Source organism: Carassius carassius, chromosome 27 (assembly GCF_963082965.1).
Source record: "Carassius carassius chromosome 27, fCarCar2.1, whole genome shotgun sequence".
In the NCBI taxonomy this organism is placed as follows: domain Eukaryota; kingdom Metazoa; phylum Chordata; class Actinopteri; order Cypriniformes; family Cyprinidae; genus Carassius; species Carassius carassius.
The window spans coordinates 16,502,986-16,515,085 of record NC_081781.1 but is presented as its reverse complement, the minus strand read 5'-3'; the positions used below and the strand labels follow the sequence as shown (position 1 = coordinate 16,515,085).

The 12,100-nt window shown below is 38.9% G+C and overlaps 1 protein-coding gene across 1 annotated transcript in view; it reads right to left on the bottom strand.

Annotated features, from left to right (window-relative positions):
• Positions 1-7,929, bottom strand: part of LOC132107422 (nesprin-2-like) — an 85,845-nt gene extending 77,916 nt beyond the window's left edge. Inside the window, exons 1-2 of the mRNA XM_059513629.1 lie at positions 7,797-7,929; positions 3,072-3,195 (exon numbers count right to left, since the gene is read on the bottom strand). Coding sequence (XP_059369612.1) covers positions 3,072-3,159 — 88 coding nt within the window. The 5' untranslated portion in view covers positions 3,160-3,195; positions 7,797-7,929. The remainder of the gene's footprint in view (positions 1-3,071; positions 3,196-7,796) is intronic.
• Positions 7,930-12,100: the final 4,171 nt, after the last annotated feature.

The following is a 12,100-nucleotide window of genomic DNA, read 5'->3' as shown; positions in this document are numbered from 1 at the left end:
GTTTTCAGAAGCTAAAGGATAGTTTTGATCTAAATAACCATGACCCATTCAGATACTTACAATTGAGAGATTACTACTGCAAAGAAATTAAGGGGATTTCTTCTGACATAGTAAAACCTCTTATTGAAATAATGTGTGGCGCTTATCAACAAAAGACTAATAAGATTGTGTCTAAACTCTATCGGAGTCTGATGCAGAACTTGAAAAACACTACACTATATGTAAAGGCAAAATGGGAGTCTGAATTAAAGATTGTCCTCACAGAGGAGGAATGGTACCAAACATGCCGTCTACTCCAGACCTCCAACAACTCCCAACAGTGGAGACAATTTAATTGAAAGTGTTTTATAAGGTTTTTCATCACTCCTTATTTGAAGAGTAAACAACTTGGGATACCTCAAGACTGTTGGAGGGACTGGGGTAGTAGGGACGCAAACCATGCTCACATCTTCTGGACATGTCCTAAAATTCAACCATTTTGGACTATTGTTAACAATACATTACAGAAGGTGCTGGGATACATGATCCCAAAGGATTGTAAAGATATGTTTCATGGAAACATCACAGAAAGTGTGCGGAAGGAGGATTTTTATTTATCCAAGATTTTGTTATCTGCAGCCCGAAAGGTTATTACTAGATTTTGGCTCAAATCGAACCAACTACAGGAGTGAGGTGAGCCGCCTGGCCAAGTGGTGCAGTGACAACAATCTCTCTCTGAACGTGGAGAAGACAAATGAGATTGTTGTAGACTTCAGGAGAGCACTCACTCAGCACGTTCCTCTGACCATCAACGGTGCGACTGTGGAGAGAGTGAGCAGCACCAAGTTCCTGGGTGTGCACATCACAGAGGACCTCTCCTGGACTGAAAACACCGCAGCACTGGTCAAGAAATCACAACAGCGTCTCTACTTCCTCCGCAAACTGAGGAGAGCCAGAGCCCCACCCCCCATCATGTACACCTTCTACAGAGGCACCATCGAGAGCATGCTGTCGAGCTGCATCACTGTATGGTATGGCGCCTGCAACGCGTCCTGACGAAAGACTCTGCTCTCACTCCGCATAGTGAGAGCAGCTGAGAAGATCATTGGTGTCTCTCTCCCCTCCCTCCAGGACATTTATGGAACCCGTCTCACCCGCAAAGCCCTCTGCATCACAGGTGATCCCACTCACCCATCACACAGCTTCTTCAGTCTGCTGCCATCAGGGAGGAGACTGCGGAGTCTCCAGGCCAGGACCAGCAGACTGAAGGACAGCTTCATCCACCAGGCTGTCAGGAAGCTGAACTCCCTCCCGAACTTGCCCCCCTTCCCCTCTTCTGCCCCAGACACCACTGAACTATGAAACCCCCCCCCCCAGATCCCACTAATATATGATGGCATGCACCAGTCACTTTGTGCAGCATTGGTCTGCTCACTACCTCATTCAGCATGGAACTGACGTCATTCCACTACCTCATCAGTCAGTTAAATAAAATAACTGCTCTTGAGCCCTTTGTCACCTGTCACTTTAATCTTAACTTAATAAGGGATTTTTATTTTTTTTTGCACTAAAAATCTTTTATCTGCACTGTTTGTTCACTTCATTGATTTGCACTCTATCTGTCATTTGCCTTGCGCTGCTTAATTAAACTTTATTTTTAATTTTATTATATTGCTTTTTTTTACATTCCCTTATTGTATAGTAGTATCTACATTTTATATTTGATCTAGATTTTTAGACTTTAATGTTAATGTTATCTGTATGCACCGGGTCTGAGAGTAACGTAATTTCGATTCTCTGTATGTATGTACTGTACATGTGGAAATTTTTATAATGGAAAAATTAACCTACACTATAAGGTTAAGAGAATCATCATTTAAAGAAAAATTGAGAAAATGGTCCCATTTTCTGGCCCTAGAGACTGCATAACTGTTCCTCCCAATATAACTGTATATCGTGTGTTAAGTTTGTGAGATTCTACGGATTGGGTACTGGTAATCTTGCACAAAAGATGGTAGAAGTACTGTATATGTATGGTTTATTATTAATTAGTGTTTCCGAAGATCACAATTTGACTTATTTTTGTTTCAATTGTACTAGATACCTCCTCATCGGCCTCATTTGATGTAGGTTATATATATATATATATATATATATATATATATATATATATATATAAAAATTTTCATTATTTTATTTTGTTGTTATTATAAAACTCCAATAAAGATGCAAGTTTCAAGAAAATAAGGTCATGTTCAATACATCCACTTTGTTTGCAATAACTCAAGATTTTATGACAAACTAAAGTTTAATATAAACACTGCCATTCAAAATTTGGGACCAGTAAGATGTTTAATGTTTTTTAATGGAGTCTTATGTTCATCAAAGCTATATTTATTTGATCAAAAATACAGAAAGAAAACAGTAATATTGTGAAATATCATTGCAATTTGTAATATAGGTTTCCTATTTTAATATACTTTAAAATAATTTATTTCTGTGATGCAACCATTACTCCATAAACACTGTTCATTTTAACTTTTTATTTTAATTTTTTTTTTATATTCAGCAGCACAAGAGTTTCCAATATTAAATAGAAATCAGCATATTAGAATTATTTCTGAAGGATCATATGACACTGAATACTAGAGTAATGATGCTTCACAGGAATAAATTAAAGTATATTATTTCACAAAATAAATTATTTTCTTTATATTTGATCAAATAGATACAGCCTTGAGCATAAAAAAAACTTCATAAAAGATTCTTACTGATTTGAATCTTTTGACGTATACTGTATATACTTTCTATGTACCTGTTTTAATCATCTGCAATCTGAATGTTTTAAAGTCTCACTTCATTTCCGTGCAAGTTCATTCAACATTATGTTATATAGATTTTATTTAACACATATTTAAAAGAATAAGTCAGTGTTAGGTTCTTTCCCATTGAATTTCCTATGGTATATCAAATTTGATCACAAAAGTGTGAAATTTAATAAATGACCACTTAAGACTTATCGAATTAAGTCCATTCTTCTTTTTGAAGCAGATAAAAAAAGACCAAAAAGCTAATAAGAAGTGAAGACTGACCTTGTAAGAGTAAGTGTACATCATCAATGTCCAGTGGGACACCCCCCTCGTCCTCTGCAGGAGTGCTGCTTTCTCCCCCTGATGCCATTACTGCTGCTTCGACACTCTCATACACTCATTCCCACTAAAATTAGGAATAAATTAATAAATAAATAAAAATAGTTATTAATTATTGTAATCATAAACAGCACACGTCTAAAAATTATTTCTAAATCAGTAAGCACAACATTTTACATTTCTGCCTCCTGTGCTCATGGAGACACACTGATAAAGTAAAAAAAAATAAAAAAATAGGTGAACTTGTATCGTTGCCCGTTTTGATATTGATCAGGAGACTGCGCAATGAAAACAACTTCACATGACTGATTCAGCATCAGTTAGCAAATATTAAAAGTGACAAAGACAGCATTAAAGTTTCATTGGGCACAAAGGTTGACCCATTCTTTTGTTATGGATCGATTAAAATTAGTTTGGGGGGGAAAGGGCCCATGAACAGATAAACAACATCAGCGTAAAGTACCAATTTTGAAGAAGGAAAGCAAAGAAGGAAGTGTCCTGGGGAGATTAGGCTAATCATATTCCAAACCCACACACAACACCAACAAAGTCTCATAAATGAATATAGAACAGTAACAAGTTACTAAGTGAATCGAGAAGGAAGTAAAATTCAAAGGGAAGTGCATAATAAATGGACATAAGAACACAGACACACAGGCAGCCTGAGGGCTTATGACTTAATATAATCATTATCATTACTGAAAATGTTACACTGACTAATGTATATTCAGGACTGGTTATAAGCTTAATACACTCAAATGGTATTTTAATTGTGATTAGATGTAAATTATTTTAATTGTGATCTTCACTGTTTGACTAATAACAACATAATGATAATTATTATTATTGTTGTTAATATTATGTATGACATTATATTTAGAATTTTTGTTCTTTACTGTGATAATTAAAAATTCAAACAATAATCAATAATTATTAACATTGTTGTTGTTATTGACAAGTATTATGAACACGATATTAAATGTAATAAATATTATATTATTGACAAAAAGACATATACATTATATATACACATATATAAATATATATATATATATATATATATATATATATATATATATATACAGTACAGACCAAAAGTTGGAAACTTTACTATTTTTAATGTTTTTGAAAGAAGTTTCTTCTGCTCATCAAACCTGCATTTATTTGATCAAAAATACAGAAAAAAATGTAATATTATGATATATTATTACAATTTAAAATAATTGTTTTTAAATTTATTATACTTTAAATTATCATTTATTTCTGTGATGCAAAGCTGAATTTTTAGGATCATTATCACATGATCCTTTAGGAATCATTCTAATATGATGATTCATTATCAAAGTTGGAAACAGTTCTGCTGCTTAATATTTTTTTAGAACATGTGATACTTTTTAGGATATTTTGATGATAAAAAGTAAAAAAAAAAAAGATGCTATGTTTTTAAAATATAAATATTTTTTAATAACAATATACACTACTGGTCAGTAATTTGGGGTCAGTAATTTTTTTTTCTTTCTTTTTTTAAAATAAAATCAATACTTTTATTCAGCAAGGATGTGTTAAATTGATAAAAAGTGATAGTAAAGAAAATATATTATTAGAATATATATTATTAGAATTTTTTATTTATTTTGAATAAATGCAATTCTTTTTAACCTTTTATTCATCAAATATATTAGACAGCAGAACTGTTTCCAACACTCATAATAAATCAGAATATTAGAATGATTTCTAAATGATCATGTGATAAACTGGATGTTACATTTGACACTGAAGGCTGCAGTAATGATGCTGAAAATTCAGCTTTGCATCACAGGAATAAATTATTTTTTTTAAGTATATTCAAATAGAAAACTATTATTTTAAGTTGTAATAATATTTCACAATATTACAGTTTTTTTCTGTATTTTTGATCAAATAAATGCAGGCTTGATGAGCAGAAGAAACTTCTTTCAAAAACATTAAACAAAGTAATGTTTCCAAACTTTTGGTCTGTACTGTATATATGTATATGTATGTGTGTATATATATATATATATATATATATACACACACACATACACACATATATATACATATATGTATATGTATACATCTAATGCAATTACATTTATATTTATCATCTATTATGTTGTTTTCCCCCAAAAAAAAAAAAAAAAAAGTTAAATCAAGTATATTTATAACACATTTTTGGTTGTCAAATAAACCAAATGTATGCAAACACCATATTAAAAAATTAAGTATTTGTATAATATATTTTTGGTTGTCAAAAAAAAAAAGAAAAGTATGCAAACACCATATAATAAAATTCAAGCTGCCTTACCTGTATTGTTGTTTCCTGTTAAACGCACATTTTGTAACCTTGTTCTGTTTTTTAGAGACCAAATGGGTAGACTTACTGTTTCGTTTTTTTTACTTCTCAAAAGCTTATTAATATGTCTCAGAAAAGCTGTTCTTGCACATATACATGCTAATATCAACACAAATGCAAGTTCATATGAACTCTGAACGAGTTACTTGAAAGTATAACAGGCAGTGGCACCGTCAAGGACTCTACTCTGAACACTCGACCTTGTTATTAAATGTGAAAATTACTAAATGGTCATTAGAGGGCACTGCTTGAATCACTCCTGATTCTTCCAGAATACAGTCACACTCATTCAGCACACACACACACACACACACACACCTGTTGTTTCTGGGTGAGATTCAGACTCACCATCTGAAACAGTCAGAGATGTGGAAACAGCAGCCTCACTTGCTGCTGCCAATACTGACATCAAAAGGGCAAATACAGCACTGGGAATAAACAGACATTGTTACAAGCTGTCCATGTCCTTTTTTCCACATACGTGCAGAGATTGACTGACAGAGGAGTAAGAGAAAGGGCATGATAGATGGAGAGACCAGAGTGGAATCTGATGCTATTAATAGGATAGATTGATGACATGCAAAAAGCATTCTGTGTCAGCTAATACTTGCACTATGCATTGTGTATATGCGTAAACTTCATCTTCATTTACCATAATACCCTTAAATAAGCATTTGAGACAAAGACTGCACCTGTATTGTTTCTGCAATCTAAACCACATACCTATTAACTGACACGAAGATTAAGCAAAGGACAAGTGAATCTAGGGATCTGCATTTAAAGAAATTAAACCGTTTCAGCTCAAATTAAAGGAAATTAAGAAGTTACACACACATTCACGTATGTGCATAATATTGTGTATATATATATAATGTATATATGTATAAACAAATGGCATATAAACGTACATAATGTATTCCAAACTGAGATTTAGTATGTGCAGAATGGCCTTAAGTCTGGTTTTTATATATTTTTTTTAATTTAAATAATATTTAACAATAATAAATGCATCAGTCCTAAAACAATTTCTTGTTGTTTGTTTGTTTGTTTGTTCTACTTTTGATTTTTGAGTGAAAAATCACCTAGAAATGTTCTTGACAGGCTTTCACCAAATAAAAGTACTTAAGTTCAGTCAAACCAAAGCCATGCTGTTAATTCCATAAATGACCCTTTACATGAGTGACATTACAGCACAGCTGTATTTGGGGTCTCATAAATGCAACTCATAATGCACAGTGTCATGAAATGACATACACGTCCTGATTCTCACTGCTCCACTGTATCAGGTGACACCGCCTGTGGTGTTATTATTATTGCAAGGACATACACAGTTACCAATGTGACATTCATTTAAAGGTGGCTTCAGTTTAAAAAAACTACACAAACACATTTTAGGGTCTTCATGCAAAAACAAATCCATATTTCAATTTAAAATTCTAGTCTTTTGCACACTCCAAACACATCTATTACATAACAATAATGACTGAGGAACATCTCACTAATTAGAGGAACAGCAAGACCAGACAAAGCCTCATTCTGAAAAGACCTGTTAGGTGCGGTGTGATACAGGCATGGGTGGGGATGCCATTGATAATCAGTTAGAAAGAATCATATTACTTAAACATAAAGACAGTGCTGTTTAACTCATGCCCCAGCAAAAATGAGAAAACACAGGACATTGGGTGAGTGGCCAAACCTGGTTTGTTTGGTACCATCTATTCATCTTAGATCTTTGCACCTGAGCTGTTCATTTGCACAGAAGAAATTAGAAAAACTAACTCCTTAACTTCCATTATGTGTCACTTTTCTTTTTTTCTTATATTTTATTTAAAGCTTTTATGTGTCACTTTTCTTGTTTAAATTATCAAACGCTCTAATAGTCTACTGTAGTGTCAGAACTAAACTGCTTTATAAATAGTTGCATTAATTCAGTGTGAAATAAATGAGCACGAGCAGAAAGGCACATAAAAATTAAAAGCTTAAAAGTAACATTAGTGCAGAAACTGATGCCAATGCATACTTTAATAAATTAATTTAATAAATTACTTTCGATTAACCTTTTACGGTTTAATAAACCTTCACTCTCACGTAAATACAAGTCAGCTCTCTCGCACTACAGCCACAAAGAGTGTAAACGGTCTAACTAGTTTTCATCAAATACTTATTCTTTAAAACAACTAACTATACAAAATATGAGATGTGCAAAGTTAATGAACTGATGTTGTGGTTAATTTTACTGCATGCGACGCTCGACAGAAACCAGTCATTTAATACAGAAAGTTTTACAAACTCACAATGAATGAACGCGGTTTGCTGTCTCAAGCTGCTGACAACTCCTCTCAATTATTTCCCAAACTGCACCTTTGGAAGCATTGAAAGTGAAGACGTCGCGGCAATGGTTTGTTTGAAGTGTTTTAACTCCGCCTTCCATTCGCGTGAACTTGAAGTAGAACACACCTTCGAGCTCCAGGACGTTTGAATTAAAAGAATCGATTCGCTCGAACGGTTCGTTTCAATGAACTGGTTAAAAAAGATGAATCGTTTGAACTATCACCATGAGTGTGTGACATTTTGGGTGTTCTGTTCTTTAAATGCTAGCACTGCCGTTTTGTATGTGTGTTGTTTGTCCATAATTTCATGTCACAACTTAAAAGGAAATGGTAATAATGAATCATTTACATTGAGGGATGTAATGTCCTTTTCATTATTTGTACAGTACATCTGAGAACTGGCAACATGAGACAGTCTTAATTAATCACTGATTAAATGCAATGCCAGTCTGTTGTTAAACCACTGTGGGTTGCTCCGCTGATCCGTTTCAAAAAGCTGTTGACTGTTTGCTGGCGTGCCTGCGTGTGTAAATATGGGAGTGAACTGGAGCAAGCTGAGGAGAAGAAGAGTTTGAGGTATTGAAATAACGAATAATTTTTGTGATATTTTTATTTTATTTTATTTTTTGAAAAAGTGAAGCTTGCATTATAGCTCGCTATGCATGCCATGCTTGTGGAAACAAAGAAAGAGGCCCTGCCCCCTGTTGTCCGTAGGGAGACAAACCTCCAAACCTGACGCATTTATGACCGGTCAATGTGAATGAAACATCTCGGTTACTTATGTAACCATGGTTCCCTGAATAGGGAACGAGATGCTGCGGTGACATCACCGGCTATGGGAACACCCCTTGGTGTGACGAATGTCTGAAGCCCTATACATCCCGCCAATCCTATTGGCCAAATAGTGCTTTGCACCACCCTTACGCATGCGCACGCATCATATACCTGGGTGCCGCGCGCTATTTCGCTCAGATTTCATGAACTGAAGAAGAAGAATGCTATCAAGGTATGGCACTGGCCAGGACCGCAGCATCTCGTTCCCTATTCAGGGAACCATGGTTACATACGTAACCGAGATGTTCCCTTTCATAGGTCACTTCGATGCTGCGGTGACGTCACCGGCTATGGGAACGCTATACCATAACGCCTGACGTACCTAATAGCTGGGATCCAAGGAAGCATCTGCTCAAGCGGAGAGAACCCGGGAGCCAGGGGCCATCCTCACATCCAGACTGTAAGACTTGATAAAAGTGCTCGGTGAGGACCAACCTGCCGCAGCACAGATATCATCCATGGAAGCTCCACTGAGAAAAGCTCGAGAAGAAGCCACTGCTATCGTGGAATGGGCTTTAACTCCTAAGGGCGAAGCGAGTCCGCGCGCCTCATAGGCTAAAGATATTGCCTCCACCAGCCAATGGGACATGTGCTGTTTTGTAACTGCATGGCCTTTATTCTTATGTCCAAAACAGACAAACAGCTGGTCAGACTCACGCCATGGGGCTGTACGATCCACATAAGTCTTTAAAGCTCTCACAGGGCAAAGACTTAGATCTCCAGACCACGCCTCAGCAGGGGATAAAGCCTCCAGGACCACTTGCTGAAAGCGAAAGGGATTAGATGCGACCTTAGGAACATAATTAGGCCTCGGTCGCAACAGCACCTTCACAGAGCCCGATGCAAACTCCATGCACGAAGGCGAAACAGAGAGAGCCTGTAAATCCCCAACTCTCTTGAGGGAGGATAAAGCCATAAGAAGAACCGTCTTCAGAGTCAGGATTTTATCCGGTACAGTTTCCAAGGGCTCAAACGGACGCCCTGATAAACCTTGCAACACAATGGATAAATCCCATGAGGGAACTCGCACGGGGCGGAAAGGCCTCAGCTGTCGCGCACCCTGTATGAAACGAGAAACCAGTGGATGACGGCCCACTGAGGCACCGTCTATATATTTGTGGTAAGCCGAAATGGCTGCCACGTAAACTTTTAGAGTGGCTGGCGTCACTCCATCCGAAAAACGGTCCTGAAGGAACTCCAATACTGAAGCCACTGGGCAGTAAACTGGATCCATAGTACGAATTTCACACCAGGTCGTAAACAGTCTCCACTTGAAAGCATATAAGCGTCTCGTAGAAGCTGCTCTAGAATTCAGTATAGTCTCGGTAGTTTCAACAGAAAGACCGGGACATACTAACTCACTCCGCTCATGGCCACGCTCACAGTTTCCATAGATCTGGCCTCGGGTGCCAAATCATTCCCCGTGCTTGTGATAATAAATCCTGTCTGAGGGGAATCTCCCATGGAGAGCCCGCTAACAGACTGATCAGGTCCGCAAACCACGGCTGTGTGTGCCACCGCGGAGCCACCAGCAGCAGCTGTTCCACTCTGTCCAGCCGTATTCTCGATAATACCGCTGGGATCAACGAATCGGGGGAAAAGCATACAAACTGGTCCTGGGCCAATTGTGAGCTAGCGCATCCAAGCCCAGGGGCGATGGAGGGCATAGGGAGAACCATAGCGGGCAATGCGTAGTCATGTTCGACGCGAATAAATCCACTCTCGCTTCTCCGAAAATCTGCCATAAGAGGTTCACCGTTTGGGGGTGTAACCTCCATTCTCCTTGCTCCAGAGTCTGCTTGGATAGCAAATCCGCTCCGAAGTTCAAACGTCCGGGGACATGAACAGCTCGGATCGACAGAAATTTGTTCTCAGACCAAAGAAGAACATGTCTCGCCAGCCTGCACAGGGGGCGAGAGCGTAATCCTCCCTGATGATTCAGATATGACATAACCACTGTGTTGGTTAAGCACATGACGGCCGATCAGCAGATTCCAGAAATACTGGAGAGCCAGAAAAACTGCCAGTAATTCCAACCTGTTTATATGCAACTGTGTTGTGTCGCTGTCCACACTCCGTGGGCTGGGCGCCCTTGACAAACAGCTCCCCAACCGGTCGCTGTTTGCGGCGAGACAGTCAGTGTTTGAGCATGGGGATTGCAGTGAGTGTTGGATGTGCAAAAGCGGTCCAACAGCGCTCTCTAGTGGAGGGCACAGTCCCTGGCAAGCAGCGAGAACATCAGGAGAACACCTTAGGGCCCCAATCCATACGAGGGGGCGCCATAGGTGAAGGCTATGGAACCAATCAGTAATCAACTCATGACAAGGTATAAATAAAAGCAGAACCTACCTCTGTTCATTGAGAGTTTTCAGCATCCCTCCTCCACCCCATTTCTCCTCACTTATAGATCCATCTACTCTTACCATAACCGGGGGGAGTACTCTGGGTTAGGGCCACATCCCGAGCTCGGAGCCCTCCACCCGGACAGCACGCCAAATACGCATAACCTTACTGTATTAAATATACGTAGATGTGAACTCGTGAAAAGTCTGTAAAATGATTTTGTGCTTGGGATGGCACAATCAAGCAATGTTTACTTGCAGAATGCAAGCTTTTAGAGGGCACATAAGTCTGAAGTAATACATTTAGGTAAAGGGGTGCAAAGCCAGTGGTGGTGTTGTAGGCAAACATCCATACGAGGGGGCGCCATAGGTGAAGGCTCTTCCCGAGAGGCAACTCGCTGGCGGTGAGAGGAGGTCGAGTGAGAATGCGCAGGCGCCTGCCGGCGTTCAACCTCCCTGGGTCTGCGAGGAATCAGCTGGCGGAAAGCGGCTGATTGCTGTTTCGCTGCCCTAAATTTTTCCACCACCGACGTGACAGCCTCTCCGAACAAACCGTCCGTAGAAACAGGGGCATACATGAGGAAAGATTTATCCTTTTCTCTGATGTCGGTGAGATTAAGCCAGAGGTGGCGCTCAACCGTAATCAAACCAGCCATGGAACTGCCCACTGCTTGAGTAGGATGGTTGGTAGCACGTAGCGCCAAATCTGTTGCCCGCCGTAATTCCTTCACTGCTTCGGGTGTGATACCCTCCCCTTCATCTAGTTCCTTTAATAGCTCCGCTTGGTAGGCCTGAAGGACCGCCATAGAGTGGAGCAAGGCAGCCGCCTGGCCAGCGGCCATGTAGGATTTCCCAACTAGGCTGGACGTGACTCGACACGCCTTAGAGGGAAGAAGGGGGCGAGACTTCCATGCCGAGGCCGAATTAGGCGCGAGGTGTTCGGCGAGAGTCTCTTCCACCGGAGGCATCGCTGCATAGCCATGGTTCGCCATATCGGAAATGGTGGCGAAATCCACAGCTGAGCGTTAGTAATCCGCGCCGAGAACGGCTGTTTCCAGGACCTCGAAACCTCTTGGTGGAGGTCCGGGAAAA